Raw genomic sequence first — 26,431 nt, 5'->3', positions numbered from 1 at the left:
TACTCAACCAGTCGTTAAATGAGGGCTACCTGTAAGAACATAACGCTTGTGTGTAGTTAAGGCAGGTTTAAGATTTAGCAGCTGTATGGACCTAAGCTATAAACTGACCAATTAACATAATTCAAGGCTGGAGAATTCTAGGAATTATAGTCCTAAAATAGATGAAAGCTGGTTGGGAAAAGTCTTCTGGTATCTGGCAACCTAGAAACTAAGGAAAACTTTATTAGGTCTTCTCACAATCTAGAACTAAGGAGAAATGTCCTAATGGTGAGAACAATCAACCAGTGGATTGCCTTGCCTTCAGAAATTGTGAGTGCCCCACCACTGGAGGCTTTCAAGAAGAGAATGGACAACCACTTCTCTGAAATGGTATAGACTAGAGCAGGGGTGGGCAAACTTTTTGGCTCGGGGCCTCATTGACTTTTAAAATTTGACAGACGGGCCGCCACCTGGTGTCGAAATGCCTGTCATTACAAGTCAAAATCAAATGAATTCAATCATTCAATCATTCACATCAAACCTTAATTCTGTACCAATCTTCGGCGGGCCGGATTAAAAAGACCAACGGGCGGATGTGGCCCACGGGCCGTAGTTTGCCCACCCCTGGACTAGAGTATAGATTCTCCTGCTCGAGCAGAGGGTTAGACTAGATGACCTCTAAAGTCCCTTCCAACTCTGTTATTCTATGTTGTTCTATGGTATCCAGCTTGCATTCCAGTGTTCTTGGCCTGGTGTCATGCAGATAAATTGGGATCATGACTCCCAAAATTCCCCAGCCAAAATAGTTCCACAGATCTTTTTCTTCCTAGTGTAAAATCTTTATTCTTAGACAGTATCATATATCTTGCCAAGCTGTGACATATTTATTTCCCTTTTGGAGTCAGTGTATTATGCAAACCGCAGCCACTATGTTTGCAACTATTGTTTACTCCGCTGAACCCAAACAAGGTTATCTTATTCAAAAAGCTATGCTTCAAAACAAAGCATAGTATAATATATGGATCCGTCACAAGATTCCCTTAGTTTAAACTACCAGAGTTTGTGCCCTGGAGCAGAGTTTCTTAAGACAAGATCTATGGCATTTTGAGACAATCAGCCTTTTAATCTCCCAATTCCTCTAATGTCATTTTAAAGGGGAACCAGGATTGATCAGGGTTGTTCTGACTGATGAATGGAGGTCAAGATGCTATGTACACGGGCAGGTTTATATGTCTGCCAGACTACAGAAGTTGCATGAAGCCAACTAACTAAAACTAATCAAGGAGAGAACCAACCTAGAGCTAAGGAGGAATTTCCTGACAGTAAGAACAATTAACCAGTAGAATGGCTTGCCTTCAGAAGTTATGGGTGCTCTGTCACTGAAGACCTTGGAGGTCTTCTAGACTAACCCCTTCCAAGGGACCCTATACCATTCTAGACAAATGGTTGTTCGATCTCTTCTTAAAAACTTCCAGTGTTGGAGCATTCACAACTTCTGGAGGCAAGTTGTTCCACTGATTAATTGTCCTAACTGTCCAGAAATTTATCCATAGTTCTAGCTTGCTTCTTTCTCTCTGTGATTAGTTTCCATTCATTGTTTCTTGTCTTGCCTTCAGGTGCTTTGGAAATGGGTATATATAGTCACACAACAAACCTATGACCCACCCGGCACAGAGGGGCTGTAAGCTTCCACATTGTCTTCATTAACTGGCAAGCATTGAGGTAGGGAACAACGGAATGTAAAACAAAAACATCTTATTTTTAGTAGCTATGGCTCTCGGACTTCATGTGTTAATCATTTGTAAACTGTAAACAACACCTATCTTGCCTCTAAAACCTTTTGTTTTGACTCATTGCTGAACGTTGCTGTCATGACTCTGTATGTACAATGCAAGATAAGCAAAGAGATTGCTCAAGGCTTCTAGTTTTGCTCCTTCTCCATTTCCTTCTCTCTAACAGATCACCAGAAGTCTGGTAACGCACTCCAGTGGTGTCTTGGGCTAAAGTCAAAAACCAATCAAGCAGGCAGCTCTTCCACCCAGAGCCATCCATAAGATCTCAGGCTTTAAAACGATGAAAGCATTGTTGGACCAGGACGATACAAGTTCCTCTCCTTTCATACCCAGATGCACAACGCAAGTACAAAAGTTGCAAAGCTTGCATCGCAACAGTGCAATGCTGTTTTTCTTACTTGCCGCCCCCAATTGATTACCAACTTGTGACAAAGACATCTGCAAGGAGAGTAAAACAAAGTAAATATTACGATGGAATGTAGCAGGCAATATATTTTGTGTGAGAAAGAGGGTAAATACTGTCCCACCTTAATAATTGTGCTAGATGCATAAAGAGGTGTGGAAACAATAAAGAATTGTTTGGATTTGGGACCTGGTAGCCGCAGTTGCTGGAACAAAGTTTGTGCTTTTAAACCCGTGAAGCTTGTAATAAAAAGAGTGAGGTTTGACTAGATTCATGATACCCATCTTGAGTTAAACAAATTAATATCCTTGTTTACAAGGCATCAGCCAGAACTCTGCTCAGGGGTCTTAAACTTTAGAAAATAATCAAAAAAGTCAAGGAAAAAATAGAGACAGAGAGAAGAATATACAATTGCTTTATTTGCACCTAACTGTTCAGTCTTAAAATTAGCAGGGGTTCATAAAATAAAAGGAGATATAAGTTGCTTTCTAGAGTAAACTACAGCCTAATTTTTCAAAGTCGTATTTGTTAACCTTAAAACATATTTTATGCCTTTTTTTCCTATCCTAAACTTAAGCAAACTGAGAAACGCATAAGCTTGTAACAAAACATGTTTTCTTCCTAGAGGCCTTTGGCGCAGTTATCATTGAATAAACAATTTTTAAAAGGTCACACTTAAATCATTTCCTGTCTGAAAAATTTTATGCTTTGTTGACAAAGCCACAAGGTCCCTCTCTAATTAGCTAGGGAGAGCTTTCCAGTAAACCACACTGGCAAATAAGGGCTCTGAATGGACACCATAGAATGGTAATGTAAAATGTTAAAGGGATCCATCGTGTAAGTAGAAATCTGAAATGGGTCCCTCCTTCCGTAGATGAGTGCAGAACAGAAAGTGAACAATGGTCAACATTCCCCTCCAAGCCCCCAAATAAATAACAGAATAACAGAATTGAAAGGGACCTTGGAGGTCTTCTAGTCCAAGCCCCTGCTCAAGCAGGAAACTCTTCTGGACAAATGGCTATCCAATCTCTTTCTAAAAATCTCCAGTAATGGTATACCCATAACTTCTGAAGGCAACAGATTCCACTGATTAATTTTTATCCTTGTAAGGAAATTTCTTTTTAGGTCTAGATTGGATCTCTCTTTGATTGGATCTCTCTTTATGTCTAGATTGGATCTCTCTTTGATCTCTTTCCATCCATTACTTCTTGTCTTGTCCTCAGGTGCTTTGGAGAGTAGATTGTCCCCCTCTTCTTTGTGACCCTCAAATATTGTCCTTCTCTTCGCTATGTTAAACCTACCCAGTTTCTGCAACTGTTTATTATAGGTTTTAGCCTCCAGCCCTCTAATTATCTTTATTGCTCTTCTCGGCACTTTTTCTAGAATCTCAATATTTGTTTTATATCGTGAAATTGGATGCAGTACAGGTAGCCCTCAACTTATGACCACAATTGAGCCCAAGATTTATGTTGCTAAGTGAGACATTTGTTAAGTGTTGCCCCATTTTACGTCTTCTCTTGCCACAGTTGTTAAGTGAATCACTGCAGTTGTTAAGTTAGTAACCCGGTTGTTAAGTGAATCTGGATTCCCCGTTGACTTTGCTTAGCAGAAGGTTGCAAAAGGGGGTTGCATGACTGTCATCATCATAAAAATGAACCATTTGCGAAGCATCCCAATTTTGATCGTGTGACCATGCGATGCTGCAAGGGTTGTAAGTGTGAAAAACCGTTGTAAGTCACTTTTTTTAGTGCTGTTATAATTTTGAACAGTCACTAAATGAACTGTTGTAAGTCAAGGACTACCTATATTCCAAGTGTGGTCTTACTAAAGCACTATAAAATAGTAGTAATGCTTCATGTTTGATAATGCTTGATATTATTCCTCTATTGATGCAGTATAGCTCTGTATTGGCTTTTTTGTCAGCTGCACCACATTGCTAGCTCATATTTAAGTGGTTGTCCATTAGATCCCTCTTTGCTGATACTACTGTCAAGCCAGGTGCCACCTATTTTATACCTGTGCATTTGTTGTTTTTGCCTAAGTGTAAAACGTTACTTTTCTCACCAAGGAATTGCATTTTGTTGGCTAGAGTCAGTGTTCAAGTTTGTCTAGAATTTAGATCCTTCTGGATCTTGAGCCTATCTTCTAAAGTGTTGGCTATACTATACCCCCATCTGAATCATTTATGAAGATGTACAGACAGGGGTGGGATTCAACCAGTGTTATAACCGGTTCGGTGAGCGCGCACAGTGTTTGAAACTCACCTTCTGCTGCAAGCCCTGTGTGTAAAACAGCTGACGCAAATTGCTAACTAGGGCGTACAAAACCTTTGCTAGACCAATACTTGAATACAGCTCATCTGTCTGGAATCCACACTGTATATTGGACATTAATACAATTGAGTGAGTCCAGAAGTATTTCACGAGAAGAGTACTAAACTCCTCTGCTCGCAACAGAATACCCTATATCACCAGGCTTGAGATTTTGGGATTAAACAATCTTGAACTATGCCGCCTACGGTTGGACTTAAGCGTTGCACAGAAAATTATCTGCTACAATGTCCTACCAGTATGATGACTTCAGCTTCAACCAAATCAATACAAGAGCACACAACAGATACAAACTCAATGTTAACCGCTCCAAACTTGATTGCAGAAAGTACGACTTCAGCAACAGAGTGGAATGCACTATCTGATTCTGTTGTTACATCCTCAACCTCCCCCCTCCTTTAACCTCAAATTATCCACTATTGATCTCACCCCATTCCTAAGAGGTTTGTAAGGGCATGCATAAGTGCACAATCGTGCCTACCGTCCCTGTCCTATTGTCCCCATTTATTTGTACCTATTTCCTTTATTCTTACTCATGTTTATACTTATTATCTTGAAAGCAATTGACAAATCAAATCAAATATATAAATAAAATAAAATAAATAAGCTGTGCTGCATGAATCAGCTGAGCTAGAAAACCCGGAAATAAAGCACAGACTAGAGCCAGGGCAGGTGGGCGGGCCCAAGTCCAACAGCTGATTGTTGGGGTGAACCTGTTTGCTCCCAGCTGATCTTCGGAGCTACCGGTACTCCCGAACTGGGCCAAACCTGTAGAATCCCAACCTGTGTACAGGGCCAAAGACAGAACCTTGAGGTACCTCACTGCGTACTTCTCTCATGTAGATGTAGTTCCATGGAGGACTACACGTTGTGATTTGCTAGCCAATTACAAATCCATTTGATGGTGATGTTGTCTAAACGATATTTTTCTATCTTATCAGGAAGTAGGTTGTTTTGTACTTTGTCAAATGCTTTTCTGAAGTCCAAATATACTGTATCTACAGCATTTCACTGGTCCGCTAATTTAGTTACTTTGTCAAAGAATGCAACAAGATAAAATAAAGATAAATAATAAAAAATAAAAGTTTAAAGCAACTTTACCCACCCTGACAACCTCCCAATAGATTTGACGTGAAATAGATTTGACATGAAATTATGGGCGTTGGGTTCACTCAGGGTTTTACAAAAATATTTACAGAATAACATAAATGGAATCACTGTTTTTAGAATTTATGCTCTGTTACTTTCCTAATTTTTCCATTCCTCTGTCAGGTTGCTTTATTTAATCATGTTTTGCACTTTTACGGGTGACACACAATTTAACCACTTATTATCTTTACTTCTATTACTTTACTTCTATTGCTTTACGATCATTGGGGTTCTTTTTCCTGTGGCCTTTATGCACCTCTAGGGCCACATTACTCTTCTCACAACTTGTGTGCTTTAAGCAGCTAAGTACATTTTATTTGGGTCTGATTGCAACACAGTCTATATCACAAAGTCTGTAGAGCTTTTCAGTCATCCAGGTCATGGTGGTCAAGTGCTTTTTCAGGAGGCAACTGGACTTTCTTGTTTTTTCTTTGAAGATGTTTCGCTTCTCATCCAAGAAGCTTCTTCAGCTCCGACAGGATAGTGGGGAATGGAAGGATTGTCAGAGCTGAAGAAGCTTCTTGGATGAGAGTGAAACTGTCAGGACTCCAACAAATCCACCGCCATTCAAATCATAAGTCTTTAGCCACATCTCTCAGAGAAAATAAAATTGATTTATTAGAAGTGGCCATGTTGGTATTAGCTGGATGCAGCCGATACTAAAATACACTGCTCAAAAAAATAAAGGGAACACAAAAATAAGACATCCTAGATCTGAATGAATGAACTATTCTTATTAAATACTTTGTACATTACATAGTTGAATGTGCTGACAACAAAATCACACAAAAATTATCAATGGAAATCAAATTTAGCAACCCATGGAGGTCTGGATTTGGAGTTACACTCAAAATTAAAAAAACACTACAGGCTGATCCAACTTTGATGTAATGTCCTTAAAAGAAGTCAAAATGAGGCTCAGTAGTGTGTGTGGCCTCCACGTGCCTGTATGACCTCCCTACAATGCCTGGGCATGCTCCTGATGAGGTGGCGGATGGTCTCCTGAGGGATCTCCTCCCACACCTGGACTAAAGCATCCCCCAACTCCTGGACAGTCTGTGGTGCAGCGTGTCGTTGGTGGATGGAGCGAGACATGATGTCCTAGATGTGCTCAATTCAGGTCTGGGGAATGGGCGGGCCAGTCCATAGCATCAATGCCTTCGTTTTGCAGAAGCTGCTGACACACTCCAGCCACATGAGGTCTAGCATTGTCTTGCATTAGGAGGAACCCAGGGCCAACCGCACCAGCATATGGTCTCACAAGGGGTCTGAGGATCTCATCTCAGTACCTAATGGCAGTCAGGCTACCTCTGGCGAGCACACGGAGGGCTGTGCGGCCTCCTAAAGAAATGCCACCCTACACCATAACTGACCCACTGCCAAACCGGTCATGCTGGAGGATGTTGCAGGCAGCAAAACATTCTTCACAGTGTCTCCAGACCCTGTCACGTCTGTCACATGTGCTCAGTGTGAACCTGCTTTCATTTGTGAAGAGCACAGGGTGCCAGTGGCAAATTTGCCAATCTTGGTGTTCTCTGGCAAATGCCAAACGTCCTGCACAGTGTTGGGCTTTAAGCACAACCCCCACCTGTGGACGTCGGGCCCTCATACCACCCTCATGGAGTCTGTTTCTGACCGTTTGAGCAGCCACATGCACATTTGTGGCCCCACATTTGCAGGATTCCTCCTGTCCCTCCTTGCACAAAGGCAGAGGTAGCGGTCCTGATGCTGGGTTGTTGCCCTCCTATGGCCTCCTGCATGTCTCCTGATGTACTGGCCTGTTTCCTGGTAGTGCCTCCATGCTCTGGACACTACGCTGGCAGACACAGCAAACCTTCTTGCCACAGCTCGCATTGATGTGCCATCCTGGATGAGCTGCACTACCTGAGCCACTTGTGTGGGTTGTAGACTCCGTCTCATGCTACCACTAGAGTGAAAGCACCGCCAGCATTCAAAAGTGACCAAACCATCAGCCAGAAAGCATAGGAACTGAGAAGTGCTCTGTGGTCACCACCTGCAGAACCACTCCTTTATTGGGGATGTCTTGCTACCTGCCTATGCTTTCTACCTGTTGTCTATTCCATTTGCACAACAGCATGTGAAATTGATTGTCAATCAGTGTTGCTACCTAAGTGGACAGTTTGATTTCACAGAAGTGTGATTGACTTGGAGTTACATTGTGTTGTTTAAGTGTTCCCTTTATTTTTTTGAGCAGTGTACATCATTCATTTCCCCCTTGACCCTGGTCTTCCCCCCCACCCCCTGGATGTATATTTCCAATGGGACACATTCATAGCCATGAGTCATGCTCTCCAGTAATATTCTTGTGCTCCAACAACTTTGGGCTGCCAGGGTACTTAAGGAATATACAACTCCCTTTTTCTGGCAGCTAAAAAGACCAAAGGAGTATCTTTTTAGTTCAGTGATCCCCAACCTTTTTGACGCCGCGGCCCGGTACCGGCATCAGCTGGGCGCCGCGGCCTGGTACCGGCATCAACTGGGCGCCGCCATCTTTTTGACGAAAAAGTGCTTCCGGTGACCTCACCGGAAGCACTTTTTCGTCAAAAGATGGCGGCGCTAGCCTCGGTGAGCTTTTTCGGTAGAAATGGTTTTCTACCCGGAAAAGCTCACCGAGCGATGCCGCCATCTTTTTGACAAAAAGTGCTTCCGGTGAGCTTTCTACCCGGAAAAGCTCACCAGAAGCACTTTTTACCAAAAAAAGATGGCGGCGCCAGCAACCAGCGGCTCGGTAAGACCGGTCCGCGGACCGGCGGTTGGGGACCCCTGTTTTAGTTGACAGAAACGTCTTCAAAGAAAAATCAAGGAAGTCCAGTTGCCTCCTGAAAAAGCACCTTTGGGACAACCATGACCTGGATGACTGAAAAGCTCTACAGACTTTTAGCTACACAATTTGGGATGAATACCCTTTGAATGGTGTGGGAGTAGGAATGGATTTCCAGAGAAAAATTGCAGGCTGCAGAAACCAGGAGCACTACTCAACGTGACCCTCAGGACACAGATAAACCCCAAGTGCTTCAACGACCCTCTAAAAGGATGCAAATGACCAGCAAGGAATATAAATCCTTCCATTCCCCCATTATCCTGTCAGAGCTGAAGAAGCTTCTTGGATGGGAAGCCAAACGTCTTCAAAGAAAAAAAGAAGAAGAAAGTCCACTTGCTTCCTGAAAAAGCATCCTTGTGGACAGTCCACATCACAGAATTTCTGCTTGGCAAACTGCAAAACCACCGTTCATTGGGACTCAGCTTTCTGATGCAGAAGTTCTCAAGTTGATTTCACAAGCATTTTATTGGCGAACCTGGACTTAATTCTCCTTATAGGCAGTCCTTGACTTACAACCATCCATTTACCGCCTTTTCAAAATTACAATATCACTGGGGAAAAAAAGTGACTTAAAAGCAGTCTTCACACTTAACTGTTGAAACATCCCCATGGTCATGTGACCAAAATCCAAGCATTTGGCAACCAGCGTGTATGCATGCAGTGTCATTATGTGATCATAATTTGCCACCTGCCCAGCCGGCTTTTGACAAGCAGAGCCAATGGGGGAAGGCAGATTTGCTTAACCACCATGTGATTTGCTTAACAACTGTGGCAAGAAAGGTGGTAAAATGGGGCAGAATAAACTTGGCAACTGTGTTGCTTAGCCACAGAAATTTTGGGCCCAGTTGTGGTCATATGTTGAGGGCTGCCTATATTGTATATTTACCTGTATTATGCCAAATCTGGTGAAAAAAGCTTTCAGCCTGAGCAAATATACTGTGTGCATCTTAACAAGGAATGCTAATAAGATTCATAGTGTTGGTGATAGGTTTTACTGCTTTCTGTTCCGTGATAAATATGCACATTAGAAATTCAGGTGGAGAAAAAAAAGGGGAGGGAAATGCTTTCACTGTTTGAATAATTCAGTGCTGAAGAATAAGAGTCTAAAATTTATAAGCTTATTTGTCAATGCATATGGGTTACAAAACCTGACACTATACTCCACAATTCCCCTTTTTCCATTGGTTCAGTATTTCAACTTTATGCAAATTTGCTTAATGCATGGTTTGGGTGGAAATGTCAGCCTAGCATAAAGAGAGAGAAGCCTGTTTATAGGTTTACATACATCCACATGTATAGGATGTTCAAAATGCTGTTTCAAGTACAGAATACAGATAGTCTTCAGTTAGCAACCACAATTGGGACCAACCACTCAGTCACTAAATGAAGCAGTCACTAAGTGGAACCACAACTGTTCTTATGATCTTAGCACAGTTCTCCTTTGCTTTACAGACCTGTGAAGATCATGTGATGATTCATTGCAAAGTTTCTTTTTCATTATTATCGTATTTGCAACTAGTCATTGTATGAAGCAGTTATTAAACAGGGACTACTGTCAAGTGCCAGGAAAATTAGAGATCCAGATAGTTCAAAATGGGTATGAAGATTTATTGCAAGTTTAAGTTCTCTAGAAGAATCTGAACTACTAATGGCCAAGGGAAATTAACGGGAGATAAGAATAGAAGGAATTCAAGGCGGGCTGGCCTTAGATGTCTTGTTGGTGCAAAGGGACTCATGACTGATGATGCATTTGACCTCTCCCTCAGGCTCAGCCTGGTCATCTCCTACAACTACCTGTAGCTGGTTTGAGTCGTCTGATAGAAAACAAAGCATGCATATTTCAAAAAAAGAAGTACAGCTCTTTTATAATTCCCCTCTGGACAAGGAGAGGACGAGATTGCCTACAAGTGCTCCAGACAGTTGCTCCTCATGAGGAGATTTCAAGACAGGAGTCTCCAGCAGGTTTAGCATTCTGAGAGATGAGGGAATAGCCATCTTGCTCTATCCATGGTCAGGATCTTCCTTTTCTAATCATGTTCAGAAGTGGCTTGTTAACTGCTTTTCTGCTATTAGAAACCTTTGAACTGACATGTTTTACAGCACCAGTTGAGTTTCCTTCAATCCTTGGTCAAATAAGTTTTACCTACAAATTTAAGAACTCATTTTATTTTATTTTGGAATAAACAGCAAAAGTATAGGTTGACTAAAACTTTGATTTGAAAAAAACTAACAAGTAGACTAACGGTCCACATACATTTGAAATGAAGAGTTGGAATGAATGAAAAAGAATCCTTCCCATGGGAAAATGCTTTTGTTTTGAAACATAAAATGATAAAATTTTAAAAATGGGACACTAGAGGGAAGTCAAGATTGCAATTAAACTTGATTTACAGTTGCAGAATGAAGCAAAATATTTTAACGTTGAACATATTAAAGGATATTTTTGAACAATATATATTGAAGATATACATTTAGGCAAGAAAAACCAAACACACAGGTACCTCACTCAGTAGTGGCAACTGTGAGAGAGATCTTGGAGTCCTAGTTGACAATCACTTAAATATGAGCTAGCAACGTGCTGCAGCTGCCAAAAAAGCCTACACAGTTCTAGGTTGCATAAACAGAGGGATAGAATCAAGATCACGTGAAGTGTTAATACCACTTTATAATGCTTTGGTAAAGCCACACTTGGAACACTGCACCCAGTTTTGGTCGCCACGATGTAAAAAAGATGTTGAGACTCTAGAAAAAGTGCATAGAAGAGCAACAAAGATGATTAGGGGACTGGAGGCTAAAACATATTAAGAACAGTTGCTGGAATTGGGTATATCTAGTTTAATGAAAAGAAGGACTAGGGGTGACATGACAGCAGTGTTCCAATATCTCAGGGGTTGCCACAAAGAAGAGGCTGTTTTCCAAAGTACCTGAGGGCAGGACAAGAAGCAATGGGTGGAAGCCAGTCAAGGAGAGAAGCAACCTAGAAGAAATTCCCTGACAGAACAATTAACCAGTGAAACAACTTGCCTCTAGAAGTTGTGAATTCTCCAACACTAGAAGTTTTTAAGAATAGATTGGACAACCATTTGTCTGAAATGGTATAGGGTTTCCTGCCTGATCAGGGCTTGGACTAGAAGACCTACAAGGTCCCTTCCAACTCTCTTATTCTGTTCTATTCTAAGATGAGGAGTCACTTTATATGTATATATTTTATTATATGTTTATTTTTTCTTTGTTTCCTGTTTCTCCGTTTTTCCCTTTTTTCTTTTTCTGCACCTTTTACCATATTGTTTTATTTCTTCTACTTTTTCACTTTGTATTAGTTTTTACTGTTGCAATTATAATCTTTAATACAATTACTATTTAAAAAGGCAAAACAAATATTCCATTCCCTTCAGGTTTCAAAAGATCATCTAATAACTTATCTCGGTGGGGAACTATGGCCCTTTTATTATCTGTGAATGCATTCGAGAAAAAACTGTCCTTGTGTCTAGTTGTTCTGGTGTGCAATCTCCTATAGCGATGATGTCCTCTTGGTTTATTGTACATACTGCGGGATCGAAGTTAAATTCCTTTCTCAATTGGGACACACACACACACACACTTCTAGATTATATATGCAGTTTTAACCAATATATGCAGTTTTAATTTATGGCTTTCAAGCAACTTTTCGCCTTTTCCAATGGGAATACCCTTTTCTTTCTTTTGTATATAGAAGCCACTTTTAAACAATTATTATGTCACGGTATTTTATTCCTCATTATCTATTTCAAACCACATTTGTCTGAAATGAATGCCCTTATTTGAAGAACAAGTTAAATACTGCACCTCGTTTAAATTGTCTCTGGCTGTATCTCTACTGAACTGTAAAGATTTTATTACAGAGATGGAACAGGAACACTAGGATTTTTTTCATAGGGATTCAATTATCCTATTGTCTTTGCATGGAGTATACAAATGTATTAATTCAGCTGTGTTACTGCATAGTGTATGCTTTTTATCCCAAAAGCAATAATTGTTTAAAGTTAAATCCTTAGAAGAAAAAGGTAAAAAAAAACCTTAACACTTCATGTACAAAACCTATTTCTAGAATGATATAGATCTCTGCTTTTTGTTAAATTGAAAAAACATCATGCCTCAAGGCTATTTTTTTATTGAATTGTATCAGACAGTGGTCCCAAAAAAAGGAAAATCAGTAAATTATTGCCTTTTAGATTTGCATAAATTAAACCACATAATCCTAGCTCTTTTATTCATGATTCAAGGAGGAAAAGAGTTTGCAGATTCTAATTCAACCGTTTTATATTTTTTTATTCCGAACTGAAAAAATAAGAGTTCCTTTCTCAGCTAAAGATGAAATCAAGTAAGAATCTTTTCTATGAAATATTCATAGCTTTCACCGGGCCAAGCCCTATTAATTTCTTTTCTACAAAAGGAGTAGAGATTATTGGGAATTTATGAAGAGCATTCTAGGGAACTCTGGGCAGGGAGATGGGTAGCATATAAATTTAATAATTAAATACAGGTAAAGGAGTCCCTGCAGACTTTACTCTGCTAGTCATTGCTGATTATGGAGTGGTGCGGTGGCCTAGAGGTGGAGCTCTCGCTCACAATCAGAAGGCTGTGAATTCGACCCTAGGTAGAGGCAGATATTTCTCTCTCTGGGCACACTGAGAATATATCTGCTGAACAAAACTCCATATTGGCAACAAGAAGGGCATCCGGCCATTAAAACACTCCGCTAGCTCCATTCAATTGTCACAGAACAGTATTACCTTCCCACCAAAGTGGTACCTATTTAACTCATATTTGCATGCTTTTGAACAGCTAGGTTGGCAGGAGCTGGGGCAGAAACGAGAACTCACCCCATCGCGTGGAGTTCTGATCTCAAACCTGGGCTGCCAGCTTTCCAGCTGAGAAGCCCAGAGTCTTAACCATTGAGCCACCGTGCCCGTCCCCAATAATTAAATAAATAAAAATGAAACAGTGTGCTTCCAAACATGCCAATCTGGCTATTTCTGGATGTTGTGGTAGGTCAGGAAGTAAATCCTTCAAACTAAAAGCCGTTCATGATATTCCAGACAATGGAAGATATGTTTGGAGGAGTAAATGTCTATGGAGATTCTCAGTCATCCAGGTCATAGTTATCCCAAAGGTCCTTTTTCCAAAAGGCAACTGGACTTTGTTTTTTCTTAAAGACGGTTTGCTTCTCATCCAAGAATGGAAGAAGCTTTTTCTCATCCAAGAATGGAAGAAGCTTCTTGGATCAGAAGCGAAACTTTTTCAAGAAAAAAGAAAGTCCAGCTGCCTTTTGGAAAAAGTACATTTGGGTTTGGAGGAGTAACTTCCAGAATATCATCAAATGATACTCCCAGAACCCCTGGACTATACATTCCTTGAGATTAGAGGAGAAATTGAATTGCTTGGTTATCAATTGTTTGTTTTCTTCTTAGTTAAATTCTTCTTCTTAACTTTACATGGTGGTACATATCAAGAATCTAGACTCTAGAAAGAGTGCAGAGAAGAGCGACAAAGATGATTAGGGGACTGGAAGCTAAAACATATAAAGAACAGTTGCTGGAACTGGGTATGTCTAGTTTGATGAAAAGAAGGACTAGGGGAGACATGATAGCAGAGTTCTAATATCTCAGGGGCTACCACAAAGAAGAGGGAGTCAAGCTATTCTCCAAAGGACCTGAGGGCAGGACAAGAATCAATGGGTGGAAACTAATCAAGAAGAGAAGCAACTTAGAAATTTCCTGACAGTGAGAACAATTAATCAGTGGAACAACTTGCCTCCAGAAGTTGTAAATGTTCCAACACTGGAAGTTTTGAAGAAGAGACTGGACAACCATTTGTATGAAATGGTTTCCTGCTTAAGCAGGGGGTTGGACTAGAACGCCTCCAAGGTCTCTTCCAACTCTGGTATTCTATTCTAAGAATATGAGATGAACACCAGCACCCAAAATCAGCTACGACTAGCGGAATAAAGATCCAAAGGGACTCCTTCAATTTTAACTTTTACATATCAACGTTTCCTCTTCCTTTCTTTCAAATGTTGCTTTGGAGCCTCTACATTCTGAAAAGAGGTTTACAGAGTGTTTGTGTGCTTTTGGGTGGCTGGACTATGTCTATTGGTATATATAATATTATGTTTAAATAAGCCATGACATTCTATTTTTAATCTCATGTTGCTAACGTGAGAACTTGGTAACTCTGTACTGGGAAACAAATCAGATTTGATATCATTTGGTCCCAGCGATAATTCTGGTAATTTTCTAAAATTGGAGTTTTAGGCTGCTTTCAATTCCTTTTTTTTTTTTTTTGGCAACAAAAAAAGATTCTTAAGAAGCTTCCTTAATTAACGAATTTGAAATTATTCCAAATTCTGACACAAATGAAAAGATATCTAGACAGACGGTCCACAATTATTTTGCGTATTTTGAGTAAGCTACATGTGATTAAGATGCATTTAATTCCCAGTGGCGTGATTAATATTTTAAGAGCTCTTCTTCATTCGTTCACATTACTTTAAGGACATTTATTCATTATTCAATAGCTTCCTTTGGCAGGGGCATTCTTCAACTTTTTCATCTATAAACTACACCTGTCGGGAAAAACAGATTTAATTTTCAGCTTAACATTGGGCGTAAAATTTGGCTTCTATCTTACAGAATAACAGAGTTGGAAGGGACCTTGGAGGTCTACTTCAATCCTCTGTTCAAGCAGGTAAACCCCTGGTGTTTAACAGTGTATCTTATTTGGTACAAGGGGTTTCAGAATTCAGTTCCTCTCTACATTTCCTTTGAAACCCACTGTTTGATGCGCTGATACTCAGGAAAGAATTGGGACCTGTTTAATCGGTCTGCTCCAAGCCCTGTTGGATCCTGTTGGGTTTCAGATATAGTTGGTTCTTGAGGCTGGGCTGTGTAGTTCAACTGTATTATTAAATGCCACATGAAATGAGAGGGACAATAATCCAGCCTTGGATTGGATTATTCCAATCCAAGGAGAAACTTTCTGACAGTGAGAACAATCAACAAGTGGAACAGCTTGCCCTTGGAAGTTGTGGGAGCACCATCACTTGAGACTTTCAAGAAGAGATTGGACTCCTATCTGTCAGACATGGTGTAGGGTCTCCTGCTTGGGCAGGGGGTTGGACTAGATGACCTACAAGGTCCCTTTCAACTCTGATTATCTGTTATCTGTTATTCCTGTGCAACGTCACCCTGTTCACAGATCCTAGAAACTCCTGATTTTTCAGAGGAATTCTTAAGAGATGAAATGGCAGAAGAGCTGTGTCTGTGGAAGAAGATGAGCAAATCTAACCAATCTAACCGTGTAAAAGCCTTTATTAAGGTTTTCTTTGTGGTGACAAGCATGGTGAAACTTAATTATTTTCCCTTAACCACATCTGTAGATCACTAGCTGGAAACCCTGTTGAAGATGATTTGGTAAGAGGGCCCAGAGGAACATCTGCAGGACTATTGTGCAAGGTATCTTATGAATAAAGTCGTTCAGATTTTCCTTGAGGTGGACACTGAGAGAGGATTGGTTATTGGGAAGAACTGCAGAGCCTGCTGGTCCAGAGGAAATGGACAAAGTCCTAAGGGCTTCGAGCATGACCACCTGAGTATTAGATCCATGTACTTCCTGGTTAATCGAGACCTCTTTGAGAGACAATTTAACAGTTGCTAAATTCACCTTTGAGTGAGGGGTGGTCCAGCTTGAACTTGATCTATCCCTTTTCGAAAAGCCATTGTTGGACCCAACTATATTGGATAATTTTTGTTCCAACTTCAATTTTTCCTCTTTAGGTAAGGTGACTAATAAGGTAATCGGACAGAAGAACCAAATCACGTGACCCTTTCAGTTGTTCAAAACCAGGATTTAGCTAGCATTGATCACAATTGTGGGGGCTCTCTGGTGGGGCAGAGATGGAGGCGACATCCATCCTGGATCTCCTGTATTTCTCAGTGGTCTTCAAGATATATAGGGAAAGTGCTATAAGATATACATGGAAAAACCAAGTCGATAAAATTTTGATTATTTTTCCCATCCATCTGTAAATCACAACATGATTGGCTATAAGCTGAGGGTATATACTGGTCTGGTATCTGTTTTTAAAAAAATATAAATGATGCTGTGCTTCAATGGTTAGATGGACTAGAAGACATTGGTATTTGAACCCAGATCCTTTTAACATTTGTATTTTATTGTGTTTTACTAATCTAGGTGAAATGTTAATATATCTAGTTTGTCCATATATGATATGTCATATGCTAAATAAATATATATTTTTCCATGATTAGTTTACATTATAGGATAATTTCAGATGAAAAACCATCTGAGCTTGTATTTGTATATTTATTTACTTTGCATGCCACCTAGTCCTGTAGGTTTGGGGCCACTAGTAATCAAGGTCAGCATGAAATAAAAGCAACTCCTTCAAAAATAATACATTTTATCTGTAGGTCCACTTTTGAGATTCCATTAGATGACAATTGTATATAAATAGGACTTGGAAGACCTGATCTCAAAGGAGCTTTATAATATTACCAAACCATCTTCGGTACTAATAAAACAATTTTTTAAAAATTCAAAAATTCAAAACTGAACTTAAATTACCTTAGAATGATTCTACGCAGTTTATTCAAATTAAGTTTTTCTTATTTGGCATTCCTGTATGTGAAACTTGTTAATTTCATTAAATATTCATGTTTGTTAATTTTGGAAGAACTTAAGATGATTCCTATGCCAAAAACCCCTTTTTAAAGGAAGCTGAGCTAAATGAGACTGAAATTAATTATAGGCACATTTGTAGGAATAAGGAGTATCAATGTTTTGTTTTTTATTTTAAAATATGAAAATAGGTTTCTTTTATTTTGAAATGTTTTTGTTTTATATCTCAGAAAATATTTCCTGAGAATTGAAGGCAATTTTAGAACTGTTAGAAATGCCTTCCAAGAGATTGCAGCATTATTCCATGTAGCTCCGGCTCATCTTCTTACTCCCATATTTTGGCTAAAATCCACAAGATTGTTAACATAAATTTATTTATTATCTGATTTGCATACTGTCAACTTCAAAGTGCCTCTTGGGGATTTATATCCATAAAAAATTAAATAAAATCATAACATCATAACAATATTTTTATAAATACACTAGTTCAGTACTTGAAATTTATTAAGATATTAAGAATGGTGCAAATGGAACAGCCAAAGGAATCATCATACAATATTGAAAGAATAGCAAAAAAATGACCTATTGTAATGGCTTCTTCATATATTATGTTTTTCTGTTTGAATTAGGATTTCTCTCCCTCCTGCAACAGAACAGCAAATTGTATTAATAGGTACCATCAAAACCAAATAAATTATATTTTTCCATCCTTCCTATTACCTTCTCCTTTTGGTATCTTATGATTATCATTTTGTTACTTGTATGTACACCGAGAGCTTATGCACTGGAAGCAAATTCCTTGTGTGTCCAATCACAATTGACCAATAAAGGAATATTCTTTTAGATATATGTGTATCTAAAACTAATGTATATCCTGTTTAAATTTAAAGGAGGGCGGAGCTGGCGTCGCGACGATACGGCATGCGATCTTGGAGGTCTGAGATCGCTGCCGATATCTTTGCTCCTGGACGGTCCTATCGGATCTAAACCGTCCCGAAGAGATGGTGAAAGTGAAGAGCACATCCTGTTGATCCCAGGGATACCGCAAAGTCCCTGGTAGATCCAGGAGAAGCTCTTCTTGCCAGCGGCAAAGAGGCAGCCATTAAAGCTGCTGAAGTTGGGACAGCTCCAAAACGGAAGAGAGCAGAAAGAGAGAGTCTAAGATCTGAAAGGACACCCTAAGGAAAAGAAAGAATCTGTACAAGTTTTGACAGAAGTGATTAAGCGGCGATTTTAAACAGGAATGTCAAAGTAATGTTTTGTTTAGTTTTTCTCATTGCTGGATCTTCTATATATGATCTTGTATTTTGAAACTGGACTGGTTTTTTCATTTATATCTATTTTTTCTTCTTTTTGATTTTATAATATTTTAGGCTAGAGGCTCCCTTTAGTTATTTCATTTTTTAAAAATATCTTTTTCTTTTTTTATTAATTCTTATTATATCCTGCTCGGAAAAGGAGGGGGAAAGTGAGAGCAAAGAAACTTTGTAACACTGCCAACTAGAGGCTTGAAAATATTCTATTTCCCTGTGACCAGACAAAGCTGAGAAAGAAAGAACTGAGAGTCTTTTTCAAGGACATTGCTATTTGATAAGATAGAGGGAAGAGCATGGAGAGTATTATTGCAGGTGCTCTTCTGGGTTTCTATCAACAGCTGGAGTCTGGTGTTGAAACGTAGGGGGAAAAAAGGTGATAAGTTTTTGGAGAAAAGAGTTATAATAAGAGCCTTGGATAATTAAACAAAGTGCAGTGTGCCCTTTTTACTTTTCCTAAGTTGTGCTATCCCTCCTCACCAGCTTTATTGTATTTTTATTTATCTTTTTTTTTTTGTAATAACTATTTGGGTTTTTGGCTTTGTTGGAGCTTGTCTTTGTTTTTCTTTTTTCTTTTTTGGAAGTCCAATCTCTACATTTGCTTTTTATTTTAAAGGGAAAGCCTTAAAAGCCTTTTTTTTCTTTCCTGGTGTATTTGTTTTTTCATCTACCTTTCTGGTTTGTTCTTATGCACTTTTTTCTATTTGAGACCTTTCAATTGGATTAAGGTGTTGAAGAAGTTGAAGAATTTTTCCTTTTCCTTTTTTTTCTTTCTTTTTTTCTTAAGTCTTTTTCTTTATCTAACTATTTATTGGATTGAGGTATACAAGAACCTGAAGAAATTTTGTCCTCCTTTTTTTTATTATTATTATTGGGCTTCTTTTTTCTACTGTTTTTATTTTGAACTATAATTGGTTACTCCACAATTGGATTAAGGTTTAGAAGAACCTGAAGATATTGAATTGCTTAAAATGAGTAGGAAATTTACAGCTCCTGGTTCTTCAACTTCTACTTCTTCCTCTCCACCATCTGGAGGACAACGTTCAATACAGACAATGTTAAAGCAAGAAAAAGAACAAGAAAAAGTGACTCTGCAGATGATTATGCAAAGAATTCAAAATATTCAAGCAAGATCAGAGAATATTGAAAAGAGAATAGAGAACATCGAACAAAGAACAGAGAACATTGAACAAAGAACAGAGAATATTGAACAAAGAAAAGAGAACATTGAACAAAGAACAGGGAAAACCGATGAAAAAGTGGAGAACATCCAACAAATGATGTTGAAGTATGATGAGAGATTCCAAAAGATTGAAGAAGATAAACAAAGAGACAAGAAAATTGGAGATATTGATAATAGATTAACGGTGGTTGAACAAGATAAAAGTGGTATGTTGAGATGGGAGATGGATAGATCAGAATTCTATCTTAGATTCTAAAATGTAGAGGAAGAAAAAGGACAAAACCTAGCTGAGATAATGATAGAAATACTGGCTGAAGCTTTGGAAATAACTCAAGAGAAGATGATGGATGGAATAGATGAGGTTTATCGAGTTTTCACAAGATATGCGATGAGAAATAACTTACCAAGAGAAGTTCACGTTAGATTTACAAAGAAAGCCATTAAAATGCAAATATTGCAAGTGGCAAAAGAGAAAACATTGAAATACAAAGACAAGGAGATTGTGGTCTTGAAACAAATACCCAGAAGAGTGAGAGAGATGAGAAGAGAATACCGATTTCTGACTAAAATGCTACTTAAAAAAGAGGTGAATTATAGATGGCTGATTCCAGAAGGTTTAATGTTCACATGGCAAGAACAGAGACATAGAATTGACTCAATTGAGAAAGTGGAATTATTTTATACATAATTTTTTGGAAGGAAAGAGGAAGAGGCAGAAAAAGAGATCTCACTAATTGAATTTCAAGAGGACTGCCAAATGGCAACTGAAAAAGAAGAAGGCGCAGTAGGTGGAAAGGTGGAAGCCAAAGAACAACGTGAACTAAGATCTACAAGAGCTGCTAAACCTAACTATTAAATATAACCATGGAAGAGAAAAAATTGATTACAATTAATATAAATGGACTTAACTCAGCCGTTAAAAGAAGGAAAACCTTTCATAAATTAGAGAAATTAAAATTTGATATAATTTGTCTACCAGAAGTACATATTAAAAAACAATATGAACAATTGTTGGTACAGCCAAAATTAGGGAAAATATTTACTTCCTTGACCCAATGTAAGAAAAGAGGAGTGGTTTTATATATTAAAGAGACCACCCCAGCAAAATTGATCTATACCGATGATGAGGGAAGAATACTAATGGTGGAAATAATGGACAATAATATGAAAACACTCCTGATTGCAATTTATGCTCCCAATGACAAACAAGAAGAATTCTATAAAAAATTACATATGAAAATAATTGAACTGGACTATGCTAATATAGATATGATGGGAGATTTTAATGGAATTGTAGACAATAAATTGGACTATACAGCACAGAAAACAATAAACCAAAACAGACTCTCCCTAAATCTTTTTTTAAAATGGTAGATGAAATAAACTTAAAAGATACATGGAGAGAAAGAAATGCTAAAACTAAACAATACACCTTATATTCAAATAGAGACTTATTATGGTCCAGAATAGATATGATATGGATGTCAACAGAATTAATATCTAACATTCAAGAAATAAATATTGAAACAAGTACTTGGGCAGATCACAATCCAATGACAATTAAATGGAAAGGACAAAAAAGAAGATCTAGATGGACGTTAAATAATACTATTTTAAAGGAAAAAGACTTCACACAATGGATGGAGAAAGAATTGGCTTTTTTCTTTAGAGAAAACAAAAAAGAAGATACATCAATTCAGAATGTATGGGATACAATGAAGGCATATGTTAGAGGCTTGATAATAGACTATACAAGGAAAAGGAATACTATGAAAAGGCTAGCCTCTAAGGCCCTAGAGGATGAGCATAAAAGACTTGAAAAAGAGCTACAGAAAATGCCACAGAAAAAGGACATCAAGCTAAAAATGGATATAATTAAACACAAAATGGGTCAAATAGAAAAGAAGAATTAGCACAGAAAATTAGAGGTGCTAAACAGAACTACTTTGAAGACGCAAACAAACCAGGTAGATGGTTAGCATACAAATTGAGAAAGGAGAAAGAATCAAGGAAAATATTGCAATTAATAGATGACCAAGGCCAAGTTTGCCATGGTAGCAAAGAGAAGAAGGAAATCATTCGAGACTTCTATGGGAAATTATATATGCAAGAGAATATTGATGAGGAAAGAGTTAAGCAGTACTTACAGACTGCTAATTTACCTCAGATACCTAAAGAGACTGAAACAATGTTAGAAAGCAATATAACGATGATGGAGTTAACTGAAGCACTCAAGAAGCAAAATAATGGAAAGGCACCAGGCCCAGATGGACTTCCGGCAGAATTTTATAAAACATTACAAGAATCGTTGAATCTTCCATTGCTAGAAGTTATGAATGAAGTTATGTTAAAGAAGAAGATACCTAAATCATGGTCAGAAGCCTATATTACACTTATTCCAAAAGAGGAGGCCGACCCATTACAAATTAAGAACTATAGACCCATTTCTCTACTAAATGCAGATTATAAAATCTTTGCTTCAATATTGGCAGAAAGACTTAAAATTGTTTCTGACTATTTTTATGATTCATCACATAGTCAACCCAGATGTTCAGACTGAGTTTGGCATTTTTATCTACCTGTTGAGTCTTTACCAAGGACCTGGGATAGGCAGATGTGGACCTTTGATATATTGTCGTAGGATGTAAGCTGTTCCGGGTAAAGCAGCCTTTTGCAATTGACTGATGGTGTTTTTGTCATTTATTATTATCTATCAAGCTCTTCTCCTGTCCAGCATCATCAAGCCAGAAAGGGCAAGAATGTGGGGGGGAAAGCATGTTTATGTTAAAGCCAAGACCTTGCTTTGTTCCACATAAATAGACAGAGACATTTTGTGGTTGGAAGGTGGTCGCTCTCTTGTACACTTGTTCCCCTGATCTTGATGTTTCCATGTCAATTGCAGAAGCCACATCTTGTGCTATGTGCCCTCCTCACATGTGCATGATCCAATAAACATTCCAAATGGCTGGAATCATTCGACATTGCTTTTACTGTTGTTTCCCTAGGTGTAGGCAGAAGGCAGGATGCCAACACACCCTCAAAACTAGGAGCTGACTGTCCCAGAATTTACCTTGTCCCTCCTTTTAGAACCATTTCAATTGATGGCCACGGACATATCTGAGTACAGCGAATTTCTCATCCTAACTCCTCACTGAAGGGAGGAAGTATTTACTTGATCTTGAAAATTTTCAAAATTTATAATTCTTTACTGACCAAGAGTGATTGGACACACAAGGAATTTGTCTCTGGTGCATAAACTCTCAGTGTACATAAAAATGCATTCCTCAAGAATCATAAGATACAACTCCTAGTGATAGGTACTAAATAAGCAATCAAAATCATACTAGGAAACTAAATAGAACAATATAATCGTAAAGATACAAGCAACAAGGTTATAGTCATAAGTAGAAGGAGACAGGTAATAGGAAGGATGAGAAGGATAATAGTAATATAGTCTTAGTAAATAGTTTGACAGTGTTGTGGGAATCTTCTCAATGTTTGGTTTCAATTGATTTTTATTTATTTATTTATTTATTTATTTGATTTGCCAATTGTTTACAAGATAATAAGTATAAGTGTATACATAGTTGTGAATACAAGAAATGGGTACATATAAGAAAAATAAAAGAATAAGAGAAACAATAGGACAGGGACGGTAGGCACGTTGGTGCGCTTATGCACGCCCCCTACAGACCTCTTAGGAAAGGGGTGAGGTCAATAGTAGACAGTCTAAGGTTAAAGTTTTTGGGGTTTGGGGAAGAAACTACAGAGTCGGGTAGAGTATTCCAGACATTGACCACTCTATTGCTGAAGTCGTATTTCCTGCAATCAAGTTTGGTGCGGTTAACTTTGAGTTTGTATCTATTGTGTGCTCTTGTGTTGTTATGGTTGAAGCTGAAGTATTCATTGACAGGTAGGACATTGCAATGTATGATTTTATATACCATGCTTAAATCAGACCGAAGACGGCGTAATTCAAGGTTTTCTAGTTCTAGAATTTCAAGTCTGGTGGCATAAGGTATTCTACAACGAGTACAGGAGTGGAGAACTCTTCTTGTGAAATATTTCTGGACTTTCTCAATTGTGCTAATATCAGGACATTTTGAGAGGAAAAGAAAAACTGATCACAGTCTCTATTCCCCCAAAACCAAATCTCTGCTCACTTTCAGTTCCATCCCTCTAAACATTTTGGCTCCCCATTGTTTAAACTTTTCCCAAGGGTTTTTGGAGGGGGGGGTGAATGCCTACAAATACTGGCAACTATAGATAATCCTTGATTTAGGATTGCAATTGAGCCCAAAGTTTCTGTTGCTAAACAAGATGGTTAAGTGAATTCTGCCCTTTTTATAACCTTTCTTGCCACAGTTAAGCAAATCACTGCAGTTGTTAAGTTAATAACACGGTTGTTAAGTGAATCTGGCTTCCTCATTGACTTTGCTTGTCAGAAGGCGATCACACGACTGTGGGACATCATAAATACATGCCAGTTGCCAAGCAACTGAATTTTGATCACGTGACCCCAGAGATGCTGCAAGTGGTTGTAAGCGTGAAAAATGATCATAAGTCACTTTTTTCCAGTGCCATTGTAACTTTAAACAGTCACTAAACAAACGGTTGCAAGTCAAGGACTACCTGTATTGGATAACTCCCTGCAATTTTCTTGGCAAGGTTTTTTTCCTGAAGTGATTTGCCCTTGCCTCATCCCTAAGGCTCGGAGTGACTGGACCATGGTCACCTGGTTGGCTTTATACCTAAGGCAGCATACACATTCAGGGTTTTCTGGTTTCTTCTAGTACCTTAACCACTGAAATATATATATATATATTCATTTCTGGAGGTCTTTAAGAAGAATCCAAATAACAAACCCTTAATTGATTGTTTGGTTGGTTGGTTTTCTTGCAATTGCATAAAGTTGAACTTTGAAGACCCTCCCAATTCCATGATTATTTCCTAAAGCCCAGGCAAAGACCATTCTAAATCCAATATTTTCCTTCAGGAAAATAATATCTTATGGAAGATAATAAAGAATAACAATTGCTGCATATCTCCCTTTTGATTCTCCATATTTTCTTTAGATAGCCATAGGTTTTTTTTCCTGTTTCTGTTCCCCTTAACATCAAATAATGCTGACATTTTAAAAAGAAGGGTCATTAATTCCCAATTTCGGTAAGAAAAAGAGACCCAAGAGCTAGGTTGAAATCTGGCACACACAAATCCCTGGTTTTAAAGATCTTGCCCAAATTTTTTTAAAAGAAGTGTTTACCTTTCTTTGACAGCCATTTCATTGCCTGTGTTCACTCAACACATTTAACCGGCTGACTGGACTAACCATTTCTGAACATCCTTTTCACCCTGGATCCATAATAGACCAAACTGGTTGAGCTATAATCCCAACGCAAGGACCCAAAAGATGCATTTCCTTTCCAAAATGACAGCCATAACCAGCTAGTACTGTGTCTGAGGAACACGTCATACCATCCATCCCGAACCTAATTTAAGACGATGCCACAAGCTTCCATCTGAATTTGCAGAAATAAGATTAGGAACATCTGTAGATTTAAAAACCCCAGCAAATTTATCTTAACGATGTGGAGGGACACTTGCTGGATGAGGGAATACAGGTGGACACCACCACCCCAGCCTCCAAAAGATTTCTCCAATCAGGCTGTATTATTATTTTTATTATTATTAGATTTGGAGACCAGAATCCACACCTCAGAAATGATGCCAATTGATGGGGCCCATGTCTCTTAAGTTTCACACAAAGCTATGAATACACACGACAAGCTTGCATTTTCGGAAGGGAAGTCTACCTCGCTCTGCACTTTTCGGATTTTAAAGGCGGTTGCAAATGTTCTCAGCTTTGAGCCCCAGGAAAAGAAGAACAAGGAAGGCTCCCGGGGTGCGTTTCCCCCACCCCCCCACCTCGCCCTCAAGCGCCGGTCGAGTCTGAGGAAATATTGTAAAGTTATTCAAGCGTAAGAACCACCCCGTTCTTCCTTCCTCCCCACTTGAAGCTTGCAAGAAACTCCCTACAGCCGCACCAGGATGGGCGAAGAAGACTGAGGGCTGCTCTGCAAAGCGATCCTATGCGCAGGCTTTGCCAAGAATCTAAGTCATCCTTGGGAGCAAAATGCACCGAGGGGTTATCGCCAGAAAGCCGGCAAACCGGTGCAAAGCAAAAGGTGCGGGGCCAGGATGACACGCGTCTCTGTTGTTTTTTTTATTTTACTTACATGTCTTTGGCGGGCAAATTTTTCCCTTCCACTATTCGGATGAACAGGGAGCTCCTTTTAGCCATGGCTCAATCGCGCGCTGCGTGGGAAAGAAGGACCGCCAAAAAGGAAACCTTAGCGCCGGGTTGCCATAATCGGCGACGGACGGGCGGGCTTCACTTGACCAACGTGATGAAGAAGCTTAACAATAATAATAAATAATAATAATAATAATAATTGGAACGAGACCCGAAACAGTGAGAAAAACGGCCGCTAACTCAGTGTCTTCCCGCATTTCCACGCAACCTTTTCTGCCTCATCTCTCTCTCGCTATATATATATGGGGTATATAGGAAAGGCGCACTCGTGCCCGGTTGTTTTTTTGGTGTGTTTTTTTTACCGCTCGGCCAATCGGAAAGCGAAGAGAGGGAGAAGGAGGCGTGGTCGCGAGGTCACTTTCATCTGTGATTGGAGGAGAGGCGCCCTCGCTTGTCCGGTGGAGCCCTTTTTCATGCTTCCCAATTGTGACTTGGGGCTCCTGGCGA

General features: G+C 39.0%; 1 protein-coding gene across 2 annotated transcripts in view; it reads right to left on the bottom strand.

The window, feature by feature from the left end:
- Positions 1-26,215, bottom strand: part of LOC113415133 (ras GTPase-activating protein 4-like) — an 85,989-nt gene extending 59,774 nt beyond the window's left edge. The window contains exon 1 of one of the 2 annotated variants that reach the window (XM_087944747.1): positions 25,908-26,215. In XM_087944747.1, the coding sequence (XP_087800873.1) occupies positions 25,908-25,972 (65 nt within the window). In that variant the 5' untranslated portion in view covers positions 25,973-26,215. The remainder of the gene's footprint in view (positions 1-25,907) is intronic. The other variant, XM_026672398.2, reaches the window with a different exon arrangement.
- Between the last annotated feature and the right edge of the window lie 216 nt (positions 26,216-26,431).

This window comes from Notechis scutatus, chromosome 1 (assembly GCF_049901735.1).
Source record: "Notechis scutatus isolate UNSWTSFEM ecotype Mainland chromosome 1, rNotScu1.2, whole genome shotgun sequence".
In the NCBI taxonomy this organism is placed as follows: domain Eukaryota; kingdom Metazoa; phylum Chordata; class Lepidosauria; order Squamata; family Elapidae; genus Notechis; species Notechis scutatus.
The sequence above is the reverse complement of the archived record's forward strand: the minus strand, read 5'-3'. Positions and strand labels throughout refer to the sequence as shown.